This window comes from Netta rufina (assembly GCF_964035555.1).
Source record: "Netta rufina genome assembly, chromosome: 4".
Classification (NCBI taxonomy): domain Eukaryota; kingdom Metazoa; phylum Chordata; class Aves; order Anseriformes; family Anatidae; genus Netta; species Netta rufina.
Window position 1 is genome coordinate 64,392,963 of NC_140127.1, and position 21,829 is coordinate 64,414,791.

At 35.0% G+C, this 21,829-nt stretch overlaps 1 protein-coding gene across 1 annotated transcript in view; it reads right to left on the minus strand.

Moving 5' to 3' along the window:
• Positions 1-21,829, minus strand: part of EVC2 (EvC ciliary complex subunit 2) — a gene marked incomplete at both ends in the record, with an annotated part of 68,094 nt that overhangs the window by 4,297 nt on the left and 41,968 nt on the right. The window contains 7 exons of the mRNA XM_084286538.1: positions 4,294-4,381; positions 5,742-5,956; positions 8,267-8,494; positions 14,543-14,665; positions 16,159-16,359; positions 18,891-19,355; positions 20,433-20,592. Of these exons, the coding sequence (XP_084142664.1) occupies positions 4,294-4,381; positions 5,742-5,956; positions 8,267-8,494; positions 14,543-14,665; positions 16,159-16,359; positions 18,891-19,355; positions 20,433-20,592 (1,480 nt within the window). The remainder of the gene's footprint in view (positions 1-4,293; positions 4,382-5,741; positions 5,957-8,266; positions 8,495-14,542; positions 14,666-16,158; positions 16,360-18,890; positions 19,356-20,432; positions 20,593-21,829) is intronic.

Sequence of the window (21,829 nt, forward strand, 5' to 3'; positions counted from 1 at the left end):
GTCTTCTCTAAAAATCAACTAGTGTACCTGGGGCTATAGCTATATGCTCATTTAAAAGTAACTTCTCACCGAGAGGCTTATAATCCTGAACTCAATATCATTCTAGCAAATCTCTTATCGACCTAGATCTGCTTCCATAGGGATGTAAGCTACAAGACAAAATGTAGGAAAGTGAAACTTATCTGGTTTTCCAAGAAGGCTAAATGCAGTTCTAAAAACTAGTCGAAAGGGGAAAATCCTCTATAAAGAAAAGAATAAGTGTAAAATACAGAGGTACAATACCATAGTTTCTTAATATGTGTCTTAATGTGCCTATAAATTGTAAGAAAACAAGGAAAAAAGATTTAAAAATCAATTCTCATATCGACACACAGGATAAGCATATCCCAAAGAAGGAACATATGACACTGTGAGCCTTAATAAATTAATAAACTCCTATTCTAGTAACTGTGTACTTCTTTACAGTTCAAATAAGACTACTGAAGTTTGGAATTACAGTTGGAGTTATTATATTATGAAAATTGCTGTGAACAGAATTCATTTTTGTGTATCTGAAGGGGCTATCTGCATAGGTTTTACAGAATTTCATGAGCTTCCTTTGTCCCAAAGTATCTCTGGACTACCTTTCATATGACTAAATGTAAATACAAAAAAAAGCCCACTATGGTGTATCTAATACATATTTCCATACACTAAAAATTTCTTCAGGGAATCTTATGCACAAAACATACAGCACAGTCCCCCAAGTATACACTGAACAGTGTGTCCAGTTTTTAAACTGTAATGAGTTGACAACAATGCTCATAAACCTCCTTCTTTCTTCAAGATATAAAAATTATAGTTATCAAGGTCATTGCTCACCTGCTAGGGTGCTAAAGGGACTGGGCACTGTGAAAATTACGACATACTGTTTGCATGCATCTGAAATCTGCACAACAATTATTTTAATTTCTGAACTTGCAGAATGACTACCATGCTGTTCAGAAGCTGTTTCATGATACATCTTTGCCAAAGGATTAGAAACCCAACAGTCATCATAAGAAGACAATTAAATTGTCAGCAACATAATCAACATGGTTTACCTATGCTGTAGAGAAGCAAGATTCAGTTTTCCCTAAGCCAAGATGTAAGATCTTTGGGAATGTAGCACAAGAAGTGTCACTTAAAAAACTTCTAGAACAGACACTAGCTTACAGTAACAATAAGTACTGGGCAGTTAAACGATAAATATGATCAATAATTCCAAAAGCAAAAGAGCACTATGTTTGAACTGAAATGCTAAGAGAAAGGTGAAGGTCTGTTGGGAAAGGATTTCTCTTGAAATGATTCAAAGTCAGAAGCAGTAGCACTCAGCCACTGGTTTTCTTCTCTTCTCGGTGTCCCTTCTACTAAGTCCTACACTGCTGCTTCAGCATTCATCTGAATATGATGATTCATCTGAATTCATCTGTAATATGGCACACATCTTGAATTAATGCCTTCATGAGAGAGGTAAATGTTGAGGCTCTATCACACACAGCTAACTCATAAGCAGCAGAAAGCCATTTCACATCATCCTTTGCAAGATAAGAACTCTTCTGCTGAGTAGCTGGCTTGTTATATGCAAGTTCTTCCTACCCTTCTATGCCCAGGGGTATGGCAAGCTAAGAACCAGAGTACAAGATTAATGCAGTGTTCATGTTCTTTTTTAAGAATTCCCACTTAGTGCTGAGTGTTTTCACCAGAGTAGGAAATAGCTAAATGAACATTGTACAAGGTCCCAGCCATTCCTTCAATTAGTCCAAAATTACAAAGCAAAAGCAGATTTAAGAGCACTGAAATTACACTATGATAACAGTCTCAGTAGTGTTAATCTGGAAGAGCTGGTCTGTGCTGTTTAAAGCCTACATACCAGTCAGCATTTCTGGATGCAAAATGTTTTGTCAGATAAAATTATAATGGACTAGGAAAAAAAAAAAAAAAAAAGGATAAAAGAATCTACAAGACTGGTCCACCAAGACCTATGACTTAAACTACAGCAGTATAGGGAAAGACGAGCAAATCCCAAAGGACCTTTCAAAGCATTTTCAATTTTTGTAAGTGTTTTGATGTTTATTTTCCACTGCTGCTGAAAATAATTTATTTCTTATCTTACATTTACGATATTCAACAAGTATCTGAAGCATTGTATGTTTCAGCAAAATATTCATAGAAGCCTGTTAGCACCTTACCCGTTTTACCAAATTTAAAAAAATAAAAAATGAAAGGTTGAACAGGACAAAAGATCTATCCTCTTTTCACCTAGAAACATGTTCTGAAATTTTCATGTGTTACACAAACTACAATTACAAACAGACAAAGGAAGTCTCCATTTAATATCACCTCTGAAAAGTGTTATAACTGTTGCTGCCCATGTTACTGTTCCACAACTTAATGCATAACTGAAAATTCTTGGTGACTGCCTCATCAGCAGTACACAAGTTATTTTAATGGAACATAAATGAATACATGTAAAATTTAAAGCTGTAAAGAAATAATCAGATTAAAACTCACTGTTTGGTGAATAACCACGTAAACATCCTACAAAGGCAGATAGCAGAAAGTTTTTTTCAGGAGCTCTGCATGTAGCAGCCATGGGGGCAGGAAACATAATGAGATGGAGTTTAAGGCTGGAGTAGAATTCAGCAGTTGCTGACAGCCGTATCTGTTTACCATATGCCAAATTGTCAAGGTGAATATGGTAGCAAGACAGTTTGAAAAAAAAAAAAAAAAAGGGTTGCAACATAAAAATTGAAGAGGAAAACAACATTAATATAAATAATATAATATATAAATAATAATAATATATATAATAATATATAATATATATTATATATAATAATATATATAAATATATATGTAATATATATATAATATATATAATATATATAATATATATAAATATATATATAATAATATATAAATAATAATAATATATATAAATAATAATAATATATGGAAACACATAGCTTGGATTTAAAAGTAGAAAGCTGTTAATGCTGGTTGTGACCTTGCCAGCAACACCTTCAAATGCTACACTTTGAAAAACATGTCAGAATGGATTTTTGTTGCTTATATTATTATGCCCAGAGAATAGGAAACCTGGAAAGCACAAGACCAGGTTTGAATTCCACTCTAATGTAATTCATTATCACAATGTGAGATAGCCCACTATGTCTCACCCAAAGTGAGATTCCAGGACAGCACCTTAACCATCAGGCTGCCAGGTGAGTCGAGTCTCTTCCAGTGAGGCTAACGCGAAGATTCCACGTGTCCCCATGACAGACAGACTGAAGTGAATATCAAACTCTTGTGAGCTTTAGGAGACCTCGCTGCAAGTTCCTTGCCCAAATCAGAGTAAGGGTCTGAAAGCATGTGTGACCTACCAAGTGAATCTGCTAATTAAAATATAATATACAGGAGTCCCACTCCAAGCTGATCTCAAGCAGACATCTAACTCAACAGAAGATAAAAGAGTTCAGAAACCTGCGTAGAAAGCAAACCTGAGACGCAGGAAAAGCTGACACCCCCTTAGTCTAAGTTGTTCCTCCTTGGCTCGCTGGAATATGAAGTTCCCAATTTGTGACACAGGTGGCTGCAACTGCAACTGTCCTTGAAAGATAAGACACCTAGATGGGAAAAGCTGTAGAATCTATAGTTTGTTTTTTTTTTTTTTTTACCCTGATGTTAGTTACTTACCTACAAATAAAATTTAGAAGCAACAGTGATTCACTTTTAATGCCCTTTGTGGCACTGACAGGCAGTCAACAAATAATAAATTATGACCAATGAAGAAGAGATGTTCTTTCTGAAAATAGTATGAGTAATGACACCAGAAAATTTAACTAGCAGTGCTTTTGTCATTTAGTTTTGTAACACAATCAGTGCTATTCATTTCTCACATGAAAGACTGAAACCTAAACTGAACCTGTCTTAACACGTGGAAATCAAATAGTAATTTGTCTGTAAATCTGTCTGTCATAAACTCAAGCAATTTAGTTCTCTCCACAGAATGAAATGCAGTAGGACAACTGCCGGAGAGGATTTATAAGTGAAGAAGAAGTAGTATAACTTAGTAAAATTAAAAAGGCTGAAAAGTAGGTCAGAATTAATTGAAGTCAACGGTAATATATGCTGCGAACACCAGAACTGGTAGTGACTATTAGCAGAACTGGGTCCAAATATATCTGCAACAGTTCCCAAAAAAGAAGAAAAGCTGATCTGCTGATACAGCTGTAATATAAACCTGGAAGCCTTGTTCAATTTCATGCTTACCTGACTATAAAGTGCCAAAAATGCATCCATTTCTATATTTTCCAGGAGATCTTCAAGCACCATGCAATTCCACTGCTCATCTCTCAAGCTGAAGTGAAAGACAGAATTAACATTGAAATCTTCTCAGGTGCAATGACTGTATCATAGGAAACAATAACTGAAAGTCATCCATTCAGGAGGCAAAACTCTGTCAGCCAAGTTGGCTGAGCAGTGTAACTTCCAAAACAAGTCAGTTTCTCCTCCTCTCTTCTCCCCTAAACCACAACACAAAATCAGAGCAGAATTTGAGGCCACGTTCTTGCACATAATACAAATCTGAAATTGCTCCAAAGAACTGTCATTCAACCTGTCTCCCCATCATGTCATTTTCATCACACTTCTCAGCAAACTGTGGACCTTTTTGTTTCTGAAATGACAGTAAACTGTTAGCTTCCTCATTACTGATGATTTTTTTTTCTTTCTAGACCAAATTATGAATCCATTATAATGTTATCTGGGAAAAGCACAAGATTCATTTCTTCCATTATGTTTAGAAGTAAACAGTAAAAAACAGCTGTCACTCCTCTAAAGGCCTGACTGACACAGCTGTATCCTGTAGTATTCCCAAGCCAGTAACCTGTTTGCTCCTCTACGACAGACATTAATCTGCATCAATGAGAGCTCCAGCCCTTTCAGACTTACAACAGACTTAAGAGTGTTACAGCTGCATTCAAAGTCTATCTAAGCTATTTTAATAAAGCAATGGGTTCAAGGGAAACCCTCTTTGTAATGGAAAACACCCTCTAAGAATTTTACATGAAACTTGATATGTGGTAGTTTTTTAATACTGTGTAATACAAGTGGAAATGTAATTTCTGACTCCTGTAACTCTAATAAATGTAACCTAGTATTTTGTAATTTTGTACATTATCACCTATTTTTGCTGGGTGGCCTTCATACAAGACAGGTATTTCTACATTCCTCCCAAGAGGCATTTTTTTTCCTACTGATATCTTTACTTAAGGGTACTCACTTTTCCACTGATACCTTTACTTATATACGACATCAAAAATAACTGTACAACAGGGAATTCAGTCTACAGTGGAGATGAAAATTCAATTTTATTGTCTCAGGTACTTCCTCTGACCCCAGCTGAGCAGGTTTCATTGACATCTTTAGTCATCTTCTTGGGAGATAAAGAACAGGATTAGAATTCTTTTTCCCCTTGCTGCTAGGAAGTATTGTTATGTTTTCACTGGCTCCATCAAGATATGGCAACTGTCATGAAGAACATTGTCATCCAAACGCAACTCTCTCTTATTTCAGTGCTCCTGAGACTTCTCAGTTATGCTCTGGGCCACAGTCCCTCCCTAGCACAGCAGAACGTTTTGTCTACTGTTTCTCTGTGATATCTTAAAAGTCTGTAATGAGTGCAGTGAGTTTGCAATACCTGAGACCAAAGCACTCACCTTTGCTGGTGCAGATTTATAAACTGGTTGCATTTATTCATGGCCTGTCTTAGCAGAACCGTCACCTGTCTGTCTGCATTCATTTCTACAGCTTCACATGAAAACCCCAATCCATCCGATGTCCACCTCTGCTTATTCATTAGATGTTGTTGCTGCTGGGCTGACTCTTTATGCAACATTTCATACTCCAGCTTCCTGTCAAGTTCTTCAATCTCCTAGAGGTTGAAAACACAATCTTGAAGTAACAAATTATCTTACAAGAACAATTTCCAGTTGGAGTGAAACAAAAAGATTAGTTTCTTCATTTTCTCATTCTACCCAGCCACGTGCAGTCATTACACTTTGCAATTCGTTGAATGCCTTCAGTAAACATGACTTGCATGATGTGAATATATGAGAACAATGCCTAAAGATATAAGCCAATTTTCACTGTGTTAAAGGCTGCTACTCTCTGAAACCTTCCTATGTAGAGGACATCTAGAAAGAAGACTACCAGCAAGCCTGAGATCCAAGCAAAAGAATGGCACCATCGGAATTAGTCTATGAACTATATAAAGGCACTGAAACAGCTTGAGAAACTCCACAAAACTAGTTTTAGTTACATTGCATCAATGGCTAGTATCAAAAAGATATGAAGTTCAAAGACAGTAATTCAATAAATTCACAATAGTACACTAAATTGTGTAATAAAATTAGGATTCAAATACAATGGTCTAAAAATAAAAGGTTTAAACCTGAAGTTTTAAGTGGGCTGGATTTCTCATGCCAAAGACCTCTTTGAACAAAGAATCAAAGTAGACATCAGAAGAAAGGGTTCATATTCCAGTCTTCCAATGTCATTCTTGTCTGACCTCAAACAAGTTGCTTACTAAATACCTGAGCACCTTTCTTCCCAAACTGTAGCTTGGAAAAAATACTGAATTTTTTATCTAACTATTCTTCTACCTCATCAGCTGTATTCACACTATAAATTCATTGAAGTATGGCGTATCTAAGTAAGTGTCTGCTCCCCTGTCAGCAAGATGTGACACTGGAGCTCAGATCTACTCTCCTAACACCAAAAAATAGTATTAACATGCTATCTCTAAGAGCATGAAGCAAATTCACATATAACCAGATGTGTTTTGTTTCACTGATTGGTAAAACTATCACTGATGTAGTTAAGCATTAGGGAATCCTGTGTAATCTGATGTATTTGTTTTAAAGTAACAGATGTTAGTATTTGCCAGGTAGTGGAACAAAGGAGCAGAAATAAAACACAGTAAGAGACAAAGGTTTGATTACCAAGAGATAGTTTCTGTAAACCAACAATACCTAAAATATATTTTTTCCCAAATAAGGCTTTCCTCAGTTCCTGCACACTGGATAAAGAATCCAGTGTTAGTTATTCTGTTTTCAGTCTTTCCTTCAATACTTTTTTTGCCATTTCTTCAAGGACAGAGAAGCTAAAAGCAACCTCTTTGCAGAGGATGGGACAAAGCCCAATCTTTTCTTTGGGACCTCTTATAATTCCTGCGTTAAAGGCAATAAACCCAGATTAAAATATTTTAATACTCTGTCTATGCAGAAGTTTCTCAGTTCTCTACAGCTTTAATGATTTATTTATTTATTTTTAAATGGAAGGGTATAAGCATACTAACTGCCATTTTAAGAGAAGCTCTGTAGAGATGAGAGCATTAAAATTTAAGCAGGAGTTTTCATAGTAATAGCTTTCTAATGATGCCCTCTAGCAAAGAGATTTTGCTCTTAAAAAATCATTTTGTTTGTTCAACTCCAATGCTCTCCCAAGCCTCACTCTGATGGTCACAAATAGCAGACAAAACCCATCCTTATGAATACGGAATACTGAAGTATTAAAAAAGGAACAGCAAACTGTCACATACATGTAACGTGTGTAATAAATACAATGAAGCGAAGAGGTCTTTCTGAAGTTTCTAGTATAGAAACAATGTGAGTATGCTTGGAGGAAGACAAACAGGTAAGTAAATTCATACATTAAAAAAAATAATATATATATATATGTGTGTGTGTATTTGTGTATATATATATATATATATATATATATATATATATATATATATATATATATATATATATATAACTTTAAAAGCTCCATGATTTAAGTATATTGTGTATTTATGGATTTTCCTGTATGGCTAGCATTATATTGTCAAAAAAATTGTAACACATTCATGACAAATCATGACACTATCTCTTCCCAATATTCTTTCTTGTGATCAACAAAATTTAACTAGTCATCAAAATACTGCTCTTTCTGACTGTATATCTCTGGATGGTACTGTAACAAAAATAAATAACCACAATATATAATCTTCTCTGGCACTAACATTTTCCTTTACTTTATTTCTTTTATTTAGAACAGTAGAGTGCACATAAACACAGAAACTCAAGACCAGACCATGAGGAATTGCAAACCAGTGCAACTAAATCAAAGTCAAATAAGCTACTGTCTCAGCTGCTGTCTCCTAACAGGAGTTTTTCTTTCTCACAACTTCATTACTTACTGGATTATGGGTTTCCAAAATCTGAATACATTCCAATTTTGACAGGGTTTTTGACATGCTTAGTTGTTCAAAGAGCAAAGCTTGTACACTTATGATAGCAGTATATAGCTCCAACATTTTGATTTTTTTAACAGTCTTTTGAAACTGTAAAGAAGCAATATACTCTCCAAGTTTATTTTCCAGATCACGCAGCTGACAGTCTTTCTCAAGCAGCAACTCGTAATTAACCTAAAAAATAATGAAACGCAAAAGATAACTAGATTAACATAAAACCTTAAAACCTTACGTGAATGCTCATGATTTTACTACTCTGCAATTAACAAGCTGGATTAAAGCAGCAAAGAAATCAAAGCTGTTATCTTATAACGAGATACATTGTTAAAAAAAAAAAAAAAAGTGTTTTTAAACATTCAATTCCAAGCTTTTACTGTATACAAATGATCACAAAATATTGCAGGAAGGTGAGATACCAATTAGATCAGTTTGTTTTTTTTTTTTTTTTTTTTTTTTTAAGGTGGGGAGGAGTGTACAGGTAACTCTAATAATACTAACCTGGAATACAGGGTCTATATTAATTTTTAATATAACAAAGGTAAAAATTAATAACACAAACAAATCTCTGCTTACATACAAGAGCGACTAAAGAGAAAGACAAAATACACTTTTCCAATTAGTTAAAAAAAAAAAAAAAAAAAGAAAAAAAGATAAAATCAACTTGCTTTAACTCAATACCAGATATCCAAAAGGATAAACACAGAAAAAACCCAAGGGTAAAAGGCAAATCGCATTCCCAAGCACAGAATCAGATGCAGTGGTATTGATAAGCCCTCCATACTCTGCCACTGACATTCACGGACAGTGAAATTGCCCCGAATCTGTTTTTCTGCAGGACAATGTGGTCAGTGGCCAGCTGCGATTACCCTCTTTGGATGCTTCCATCCGAGCTTGTCACTCTAAGCTCCGTTTACAGAAAAGGGAGAAGGTATTTTTTGGTGTGTGTGTCATACCCTAAAAAAAAAAATCTTTCTACTGATATGTAAGTGTGGATGTCTAGGTGAGACTACACTGCACATATAAACATTTGGGTAAGTGAATCCTCAAAGACATCAAATAATTTTCAACTTAGTTTTATTCTCTCTCGCTGTGTTACCTATCCATGCAGGCCCAGAATTTTTATTGTAAGAGAGGGAAGACAGAGCGAGCATACACAAGCATGAGAGCTGCAACTCCATTACTTAGAATTTACATCAATCAAGTGCTGCACTACGCACTGGATTTTGAATCCAGAATCTAAGCACAGAAACAGCGCAACTATGACAGTGCTGGGTAACTGAGTGCAGGGTTTCTCTCACTCCATCTCTAAATTTTCTTCTGCTCCTAAAAAACATCTGAGAAGTTTCACAGCATGTAAAAAAGTTTTCAGAAATAATATTGGAAACTTAAGAAAATGCTTATTTAACATAAATGCTCAAGGAACCGCTCCCTGTGACAGAATGGAAGGACCACAGCCATCAGAGGAGGCATCTCAAAACCTTTTAAAGATGTTTCAATTAAGTTACTGTCACTCAGAGCAGGTACTCCCATTTGCATACTATGGAAAGGTATCCCATCCAGTTTGGCCCCTCTCTTAACAAACAGGAAGAGAGGGATGTTCCTATTTAATTCAGATATCTACATGGTAGGTATCTTAGCATGGATCCTGAGGCATCCTATATGTGCAGCCTTAATCTCTCTACAGTTCTACCTGTCTAGAAAATAGGAGTAATAAATAGATCTGTATGTTTATTAGAAAGGCTAGCATTGTGTTTATAGTCCTCTGAGATACTCTGCTACATGGCATCACAGAGTTTTTACACAATAAATTCCATAACCTCAAACAAAATTTCTTTAAAATTATCTGGTTAGTTACAACATTTTACTAGCATAAGTAGCACTGTGTTGTACCACTAAACATACTCTTAGCCTTATCCCTTCATTAAAATATTTGAGATGCCCGAAATTCACAATAGTAACCAAGAAGCCCAGCTTAAGGAGATGCTCCAGCAGGCCCGTCTTTGCCCAGGCAGCAGGCCCTGACGCTTGTTCTGAAGGAAGGCCCCAGGGAGAGATGGAGGGTAAAGCTTAGCAGGCACTTGTCAACATACACCCTGTGGCACTGGTGAGTCACACCACTTATAGGAAAGAGAATTATAAAGTAGTTGACCATCAAGTGCAAACAATAACACTGAAGGCGAACTATATAGTCTTTAGACACTATATGACTTGCATTGGCACAAGATCTTATTTGGCCCTTCAGCGTATCAGCAAAAATAAAGAAATATGATACATACTCAAATCATTAATACCTTATTAGCTTTCTATTCACGTTAGCTTTGTATTCTATTCATGCTAATCGGAATTATATATCTTTGACTCTATTCACAGTTAACCTTAAAGCAGCATTTATGGAGACTGTCACCAAGCTTTTAGATCCCTGAGACAATAAACATGTAATATGATGCCCAAGAATTTTCTCTGGAAATTATAAGAAAATTATATGATAAGAAACTTGCCAAGAGAGATTGTGTTTCATCCAAATTCTATTACCCAGTAAATGGAGTTAAATTTACAATGTGATTTGCAACCAAATATGCTTGTGGTATGTTCATGTGATATTCTCCAAAGTCTCCATTATATCATCTGGAATGTCCTTGAACACAAGGGAAGGAAGGTTACCATCATGAAGTATTTTCGAGTAATGTGAATTAAGCCAAGTACAACTCAAGAGTAAGATACCATATAATTTTATTGTTATTTTTAACAAGTCTCCATCTTAAAAGACAGACGTTGTCTTTCAATATTACTGTTATCTAAAGAATCGATTTTGAAAAACATAGGCGTATGACATTAAAAATTAAGAAAGCATATGCGTAACAAGCATATTGGATTTTTGGGTTTGAAAGAAATTTCAGCTCAGAGATCACACTGGAAATAGAGTAAAACAAAATTCTAAAAATTAAAATTGTTATTTTTTAGCACTGGAGGCAGAGATCTCCAGTGAAAAGCAAAAGTGATGGCCAAAATTTGGAGTTATGAAAAAAGAGCTGAGATGCCTCCAAGTGCTCATAAAAATAAATAAATAAATAAATAAATAAATAAATAAATAAATAAATAATGAAGTAGATGACTTGTGCTTTAGGCCAGATACAGAAATATCCATTGCTTGTTCTACATTCCAGTTTTCAGTAGGAAATATTCAATATTAATATTACTTTTATGTATATATCTTCTATATTCTTTTCAGGCAGGTGAGAAACAAGTGAAATGAATTTGAGACCTTTTCTTCTCTGTGTAATGCTTTTTACTGAAAAGCTAGTAACTTTAACATTCGCCATCTAACCTCACAGTCCAACAGCTCATAAGCATTCAGAGGCCCATATTGTATTCTAGCAATACCAATTGGAAATCAAATGAAATCAAAAACTGCAGAACATTCTACGGATCATGACTTTGAATTAGATTGCAGAAGACAGACAAGACAGACTGGAGTTTGTTTGTTGTTGTTTCATTGTTTTATCTCGTCAAAACAAGCTGATTTCCAAAATCCAAAATGTTATTTCAAGATATTCTTATGAGTCATCGACACAAGACAAAGGCCTGGAAGCCAAGACTATTCCACACATCAGTCCCAAGGTAAATTTTTAAACAAAATCTTCCTTTGAAAGCCTGTGCACAAGACAAACTTCTGCACTAAGACTCAAGTTTTTGTTTTGAATGGCATATGAATTAATGATTATACTGCTGATCTTTGTTATACCTCTGTCCTTTGAGACAGAGGATAAAGCTCTCAAAAGCAATTAGCAATTTTCAGAGCCTTACTATCTGACTATTTGATCTTTTAAGGTCTCAGTTCTTAAGTTCCCACTGACTTGCCCTGAAAATGTATTTCATTACCTGTAATTCCAAAGACTTGTCTCATGTATGTCTATTACTATTGATATATATATATTTTTTTTTAGCCCAGAAGGGTAAACAGAAGAAACAATGTGTTTTACCACTATCTTTTGTAAATGGTTTTTCAGAAAAGAACTGCTACATCGACATGCCAAGTGCACGGGACACCTCAACACAGCTATGAAACACAGAGGAATTAGACAGTCTGCATACTATAAGACTAGGACTTAAACCTTCTTCCATGGCCTCTCAGCTCACTACATCCTGTCTACAACTTCTTCTCTGGCATGTCTGTTTTATAGGATTTCCAAACAATATATCCCACTGCTGTTTTCACAAGCATTGGCTAGAAAAAAGTTTATAGCTATCCTGTAGGCTGCAAGAACCCACGACACTACGTGAACACTGCATGAGAAAAGCAGCAGTGAACACAGGAGAAATAAAGCAGAACATTGCTCCATTGTTGTGTTTTTTTTTTTTTTTTTTCATTTCTCCGCTGTGAATTGACTGTGAAAAATCAGATAGTTAATTCTGAGTTAGATGATAGAAGTGTTTACATTAATGCAAAATTTAGAAGCATATGATTCTAAATGAGGAATGAGGCAACAGACTGCAAAAGGCAGAAAAAAAACTTTTCTTCTGTGATCAACATAATGTTTATTGCAGTACTTCTTTGTTCTAATGATAATGCGAGAACTAATGAGTTTCCTTAACAATAGTTTAGTTTCCTTATGGGGAAAAGCCCAAAGCATTTGGCTTTTTACAACTAATATGCAGTTGTACAATTAAAACAACGACAGGTATGCCAGATGGTGCATGTAAAACTAAAACAATGAGGCTTAGAGAAGCTAACTTTCCAATTTTAAAACAAGATTCTAACAAAAGTTTAAGTCAATGATCACACCAAATGTGTTATCAAAACAAATGCCTAAGAGAAGGACATATACTCAATTGTCTTTTTAAGTAATAGTAAAAATAAATAAATAAATAAATAAAAAATGAAAGGAGATTTTGGAGATCATGGTATTAGGAATTGAAACCAAAAGTACAAATGTCTCCAGTTATGAATTAGATCCTTGGATAAGAGCTGTTAAATTATTAAAGACTGGTAGAACGCACTTGGCCACTCTTTGCCTTCTTGCCTAAGCATCTGCTCTCAGTTTCAAAGACTGGATGTTGGACTAGACAAACCTTTGCTTTTACCATCTGCAACCAATAACAACAATATGCTAATCTCACATAAAAGTAAAATTATTTCTGAATAAACATATTGACCCATTCCTTGGGATCCAGGTACAAAAAGTACAAGAAACAGGTGTACAAAATTTCTTCCAAATTTATAATAAAATTGGTATTGCAGTCATTTGTGAAATTATTTTTTACCTGCCATTGGAATGGTTTCCCCGGGGAAGTGGTGGAATCACCATCTGTGATTAAGGAAAGGTGTTTAAGGAAAGGTTGGACCTGGTGCTTAGGGACATGGTTTAGTGGGTGATATTGGTGGTAGGGAGATGTTTGGGCCAGATGATCTTGGAGGTCCTTTCCAACCTTAATGATTCTATGATTCTGCTGATTTCAACATCCAATGACACTTGTTCTGCCTAGTGCTTATGTAGCTGAGCACTACTTATGTCTGTTGTCACTGTAATATACCTCAGATACAAAGAAGTAATATTACTTATATTTCACAAATGGGAAAATGAAGTAGAGAGAGGTTAAAGAAGTTGAATATCTCATGGAAAGTCTACTGGCAGAGAAGAAAAAAACCTCCAAAACCCCATATTGACACTGGCCCTTCCAGTCCTCAAAGATTAACAATAGATTGGGATTAGGACCCTTTTAAAAGCTACCAACGAGAATCAAGGCTCCCCTTCAATGAGTTGTGTACAAATAAACTCAGTATAAAACTACCCAAAACATACTGGAATCTAAGAACCTGTTTCTGCATTTTGAGAAGCATTAATAAGGCTCATGAATAAAATTTTTTTCAGCAGTGAAGCACAATCCACTGTTCTATGATTCTATAATTTGAAAGGTGTGCTAAGAAACCCAGAGTACCTAGGGGAATCTTGCAATCATGCATATACCAAGCCCCAGAACCACCAAAGGAAAAAAAGAGTGAGACATGAAAGCAGTTCTGTAACTAAGGTGCAAAAACTTAAACAGTCAAAACTATCAATCTTTAAATTCATCTTGACAAATGCAGGTATGAGTAAAAAGATAAATCATGCCACTGCACCTCATGCCTTCTTTATCTGGATTTTATTCATGACTGAGAACTGTTATTAATTAATTACTTAAAATATAGGTTCTGACCCCAGAAAAGGAAAATCTTACGTTTACCTTATTCACATTTGCATCTTTCACTGAGTCTTCATAAATTAAAATTTTGTCCTGTAAAGATTTCTTCAGAATATCTATTTTATTTCTACTCCTGGATCCTGATTTTTTCATTTTAGAATGCTGCTGTGGTAAGATGAGCAAAAAAGGCATTATTTGTAAGAGGTAGATGGATATGGTAACATTAAGATTATAACTTACTATTTTGGGCAGATTGACCAATTAATGAAACACTTGAAAAGGACAAATTTCACTGAGAAAATATTTCTGAAATGCATGTGCTGTGCATTCATTCTGATGATTCCTTTCAGACATTCAGATAGAACTGGACACTCATTTTTAAAATTTCATTCATTTCATTTAAATTTCACTCACTCACCCTTTCCATGAAAACTGCTATAAAGTTGGCTTTATACAATCTTTAGTAGTGACAATGAAAGACATTAACTGATACACAGTTTCCTCAGCACAGTTAAAAATGAACGAAGAAAATTAATTCAAGAACTGCATTGTTTTAGAGACACAGTATATGAATCACAAATGAACCTGGTATTATTAATAGGCACCACTTCATGTAATCATATTATTCTTGACCTTTATATATCTTTACAAGAATATCAACTAAGTATAATGAACTCTCAGGGAAATGATAACACTTGTTCAACTATAAGGCTATTGCAAAGTCATTTTCCTTCTTAAGTAATTCAGAAATTATTAAGGTTTTGAACAAGCCTACTTCCTAATATAATTATCCCAAGTTAGTTTACACATTTAGAAAATGTAACTGAAGCAAAACAAAGCAAGGGAAAGTACTCCTTTTACAATGGTATCAGAAACATTGTACAGGAAACAATTTTCTTTCTCCTGTTTAAGAATATAAAACAATTTATGATTCCAAAGTTCCAAAGATTTTGCATCTTACAAAAGGAATTTAACACCCTTCGCAGTGTTATTAAAAACAAAACAAAAAAAAATACAAACAAACAAACAAACAAACAAACAAAAAAACAGTGCTAAATTTGATGGATATTTCTTGTTGGGAAAGCCTCTCTAAATTTACTTATTAGATTATCTAGATCATCTTATTATCTAGATTTAAAATAAACAAAATAAAACCACCTCTGTACACGTCCAATTATTTTGGAAAGACTAATCTGAAATCAAGCCCGTATTATTGCCGAGAGGCAACAATGTCCTTCCCTACTTTAGTGCCAAATTTAGTGAAGTAGAAGGTTTGCAAGCGAAATCTCAGTTCGGGCTGTAAAGGACATAACTTGTCCCTGATATTCAGAATCAGGTTTATCATCTCTCCAGTTTTTGACATTTCAGTAGACTCTCCTCAGATATGCGTCCCCTTTTGGTCACTCAACCATTTCTTTATACAGATGCCTTCATCTTGGCAAGGCTGGAGGACACACAAGCAGTAGATCTATGCAGGTGTACGTGAAGGAAGCATATCTGACTGCTGCTTAAACTGTTATCTTTAAGGTTCACTGATCCACACACTGACGAAGCACACATCACTGTCATCTCTATGGAGAAGCCATGGACTTCATCTGCAGATCAGGCCAACAACTGTGGATGCATGCATCCCCACACCAACCCCACATTGTGCCTACCTGTTTATTGGTCGTTGCCAAATTTTGATCAACCTTCAGCAGCTCCACATCCCTTTGCTCCAGCTCAAAAGCCTGAAGCAAAGTTCTTGCTCTTATCTTGGGCAGAGCCAAGCTGCTGTCCACCTGAGAAAAGCAGCAGTGGAACTCTTGTCTCATTTTAAGCAATTCCTCTTCGGATAGTGAAAGGGGCAAACTTAGAAGATGCCTGTTAAAAGAAAAAACAAACAAATGAACAAACAGCAAAACAAAACAAAACCAACAACAAAAAACAAACAAACAAACAAAAAAAAACAATGAAAGCCGTTTGCTGTTCAGTAATACAGACAAAATTTAAAAGACATGCACAAGAATACTTTACAGAACCGTGATCATCATTCTTTACATTGTGCATAAATCAGTTATTCATCTCACATAGGACTGAGCTGCTCAGAATGTTTAAAATATCCATGAGTATACCTTAAATTCTAAGTACAGTACTTCCTTGACTGTAAAACATCATTTTCAAAAGGAAACACATTTGGAATAAAAAAATATAAAAATACAAATTTGAGCAAACTTCTTATGTACGGAATTATTCTACCACTTCAGACAATACAAACCCTGAATTTAGGGCTGTTAGGGCTGTAATCAAGACAAAGACTTCCTGTAAAGCCTCCCTGTGCTGTTTCTCAGCACTTAGCACACCAAGCTACTGTATTATAAACTCATATATGTCATCTGCCCCATCACCAAGTGGTTTGACCTATTATTTGTAAAAAAACCTTTTATCAGTCTGAACAACATGGATTATATTTTAAGTTTAAATCACTCAAAAAGTTCCTATTTTGTCAAAGGAAGGTTCTCAACACAGAAGTCCAGGGAACTATTCCTCAGGCCAAGGTGATGTTGACTTAAAATTAGAATGCTCTAAAGCCTAAATTCATCTTCCATTTTTTGACTAACCTGAGACTATATTCATGTTCTGATCTTGTGACTGAAATATTTAAGAGTATTTCATAAAAGTAGTTTAACTTTTCTTTTGAACAATTTCTTTCCCAAAAATGCATTTGCATTAAAAGCATGAACATAACTTTTTTTTTTTAAAGTAGCTTATTATTATTGTATTATATTATACTGTATGTTCCATTAAGACTGAAGCTTTAATTCAACATATCATAGTTATACAGTACCTCATAGTTGCACTAAAATATTCCTGGGTTTAGAAATCCTGCATCTAAATAGATCCTATTTCTGTTTACTGATTCAGCAAAGTACTGTTACATCCTAAACTAAAACATTTTAATATGCTGTAAAGTTTGCACCTAAAAAAATTAATGCAGTATTACTCCAAATAAGCATTTCCATTATACTTACCATTTCTCATGTTGTCTTAAGACATTCATTAGAAGAAAATCAAGTGTGTGTGTGTATGTATGTGTGTGTGTAAAGACCGCAAATCACAATTTTGTAAAGTCTATATTTAATAAGGACTTTCAGCATTGAAAAAAAAAGTCTTCACAGGAACTTTGGAGTAACTTATCTCTTCAGTAGCAACAGAAATGAAAAGCTATCAGTCAAAATAATTCTTTGTGAAAAATAGCAGATGAGAACACAAATGAAAGAGCTGGAAACTGTGATAGAAATCTCAAAATCGACAGTGGACTGAACATAAAGTGACAGATTTTAAGAGACTTTTGGTAGAGTAGTTGCATAATGCTGCAGTTTTTTATGTATTTGCCAGTATTTTACTGGAAAAAACAATCAGCTTACTATTGCAGTAAACAGATAGCATCTAACAATACATCAGGTGACACTGCAGACTACAGCACAATTATCATGGAATCATAAGTTATAAAAACGAAAGACTTTCTGGGTCATACAATCTACCTCCTTGTTCTTGCAGGTCTGTTCTCAGCAATATATTCAGAGATAATAAAACAAGTTAGAAGATACACTGGAATAGCTTATAGAAAAAGTATTTAAAATGCTGAATAAAGTACAAGGACTTTGAAATTAAAAACTAAACTAGGACAGAAATGGATTTTTTTCCTCTAACAAAGCAAGCATGCAATGGGCAAGGTTTCTTTTCCTATTTCTTTTATGTGGCCTTACACTGTACAGCAGAAAAACTTACAGAGATGCTGTCAGGACAAAACTGCCTGAGCAAAACTGTTTTACTTTAAAGAAGAGGTATGAAGCAGCTTGGGGCCTCGGCATCAGCAGCACTTTGTCAGCACGACAGATTGGCCAAGTCTTATGTGTGTATCTCTTGAACCACAGAGGTACGCTACTGTGCTGTATATTTATGAAATATGTAGAAATGCTTCTATAAAGCATAAAATTAGCACCTGATGGATAAGGCTTGACTTGTATCTGGAACAAATGTATCAAAATTGAGTGCAGGGCTCATTAGGCCTGACATAGTAAATGACATTTGCAAAGTGTTGGACCTCTGAGAACAAACCCAAGAATAATAATGAAAGATGCACAAGTGACACCTGGTACAAAGTGAAGTGAAGTATAAAAATATCACTCCACCTTTCGTTTTCAAAAATTCTGTTTCCTGGAAACTCTACTGAGGTGTCAGACTGTCAGTGCACGTTGCTGGCTCTGCAGGGCCTGAGCACTTGTGAGAAATCAATTCCCAGGTGCTTGACATATAATTGATCATTAACAATTACATTCAGACAGGTATGACAACTCCTAGCTCATCACTGTTTACAAGAATAACTAAGAAAAAGGCATAGAGATACTTGCATGAATACTGATTGCTCCCAACTCCTTATTTTTTTTTGTTCCGAAAGTCTAGCTTCCAGTTCTTGGCTTAGTTTTTGTCTTGTGAGCTGCAGCAACTCTTCAGCGACCATGCTCTTTTCATGTTCTTCCCTTTCAAGCTGTTCACGTTTAATAGTGATCTCTTTTTTATGCTCTTCTACAACTTCCAGCAGGAACATCTTTGGCACATTGAGCTTTACCAGTTCTTGTACAAATATTCCGTACTGAACACGCTTAAGGTCTTCAATAGTTTTCTCTGTTAGATTAAATATAAGGTCTTTCAGCTCTTCACTGGCCTCATTATCAAGCTTTTCAGTAAGTTCTTCAAATTCAATGGCATGATCATTCAGAAGATTTTTCCAGTGGCTCAGGTACTGAGTGACCTCCTTAGTGGTTTTGAAGGGGTCCCCAAGTGACAGCTGCTCCTTTCGATGCTCTTTCTGCTGATTCATTTTTGAAAAGAGGAACAAGATTAAGAAGGAACAGCCCTCAAATTCCAGCTCTTTAATTACATATTGCATACCAAAGCAAAGTTTCTACTTTTGGTTTTGAGTGTTCTTGAAACTACTTTTCAGCATCCAGAGACTAACTTAGTCCTCGACATGATGGCTTTGTGTGCATCAAGCAGGCCTATGATAATTTGGATTATTGATAGAAGGGCTAACACCTAAAAAAAAGTATAACCTCGTGGTTTGACATAGTGACAAACAGCTGAATTGTAATAATCTGGCAGTGTTCCAAAAGTAACAAATCAATCAAATAAATACCAATGAAGAAGAAGAAAAAAATTTTTTTGTTGTTTTTGATTTTCTCCTTCTTACAGCAAGCAGCAATTTCACCAGAAGGCTAAACCAAAGCTACCTATACTGAGAATAAAGACAATAAAGATGGAAGTCTCCATCTTTATGCCTATTGTCCCTCTTTGCAGTGACATCTGTTAAAGAGTAGAAAAACACTGAAACACATATCCCACAAAAGGTAAAAATTAATCTCACTTAATTTTGGTCACCTAGAGATATATCACCTAACCCAATGTAAAGAATCTAATGTAGTTTTTCCTACATCCCTTAGGCAGAGTTTTGTAGTTGACCTGCAGGAGTTTTAACTGTGCAATAAAAAACATTTATGTCCCAGCCAGAAAATCCACAGAAAACAATGACTGCAACAGATCTGTGACATCTGCCTCACTGATTCCAGAACCTCAGCTGGTCTTTTGCCTGTCTGCACAGAGGTTTGTAACACCTCCCTGGAACAGGTATAACTAATTAGATAGGCTTCATGAGTTTCTCTACTTAGGTCAATTTCTTGCATTTTTTAATTTTTATTTTTTAAAGAACAGCTGTTAATATCTGAATACTTAACACAGCAAATGGTGGCACACAGATAAAAAGAACAGACATTATTTTCATCTGCGCTTCTGGCAGCGTCGACCCCCATCCTAAGAACTACACTTTACTTTCCAACTCATTCAATTTCTTCACGTTAAGCCCTGTGAAAATAAATATACTGAAAATAATTACCTTTTGCAGCATTTCCCGCCTTCGCTTGATAATGAGTTTCTGATGAAGCTTTTGCTTTTCTTGTTTCAAATCATGATCAAATTTCTGCTTAACAGAATTAATTTCAGTCTCAGCTCGATCCAGCAGAAGTCCCAAATGACTTTCAGGTAGATGACCTGCTCTGTAATAATAGTGTTTGAAGTCTGTTATCCTAAATTCTTATGAGCAAAAGGATATTTGAAGTAATTAGTACCATTCAAAGGCTCAACAAAGTAGCCACACAGAAAGATCTTTTTTTTTTTTTTTTTTTTTTTTAGCAGTAATATCTGGGGAGACTCAAAGAAACAAGTGGATAATAGATAGTCATAATCTCAAAGATGAGTGCAAAATGAAGGCAGTTTGTGAGAGTAGAATGAAGGTTTATAAAGAAGGAATGTGAAGAAGGAAGGAAGGGAAGGCAAATGCAAAACTAACTACATATCAATTAGTAATGTAATCAAAATTCAAATGAGACATTTTAAACCTTATATATTATTTAAAATATTTATATTTTTCATTTAACACCACTGGAATGCAACTCTGGATGTCCTTTCTAAATCTTAGTTAGAAACAATTTTCTCTTTTAAGGATGTAATTTACCCAAATAAAAGCATTTAAAAATTATTTTAAAGATACAAAGCAGCCATATCCACGAACAGACTTAAATTCACATTTTCTATTGCATTTAAATCAGAAAATTTTTAAACATTTCCAGTTACCAGTGAAATACAATACTCCGACAGCGCAAATCCTCACTTTTTAAGCGCACAGAACTTTCAAATTGAAGTTTAGGACAATGGTCTACCTCCAGTTGCTGTACTACTTAACATCAAAGAGTAAGCAAAATCCCAATCTTAGCTAATTAGATAGCATAACAGTTAAGAAAATCTCCCTCTCCATAAACTCAAATTGAACTTCTAAAATTTCCCACTATCCTATTTACACCAGAATTTTCCCAAATCTTTCTCAGAAAACAGAAGAATAAATGAAAATCTTAATGCAATCAGACAAGGCTATTGGGCATTTTTAACTTACAATTTTTAATATTAAGCACAGTGAGCTTCCAGAATCGTAAGACATGAACATTATTCACAGAGCTTGGATTCAAAAAAAATTTTGCAAAATCTCTGAAAATCAAGACATTAATATGTTGCTCTTCCAAGTCCCCATTCCAATATAATACCTAGCATAAATAATAAACTAGAGAAGTGGCTAAAGCTCGCAATCTACCACCACAATCCTTTTCCAGAAAGTACAGGATCTTGTTCTATTTGTTGATACTGTCATAGCTTTATTCCAAGCAAAATCTTCAAAATACAAGCTAAAAGAAATAACGCAGGAGTTGTACATCTTAGCTTGTTTGCAGGCACTGCAATAGA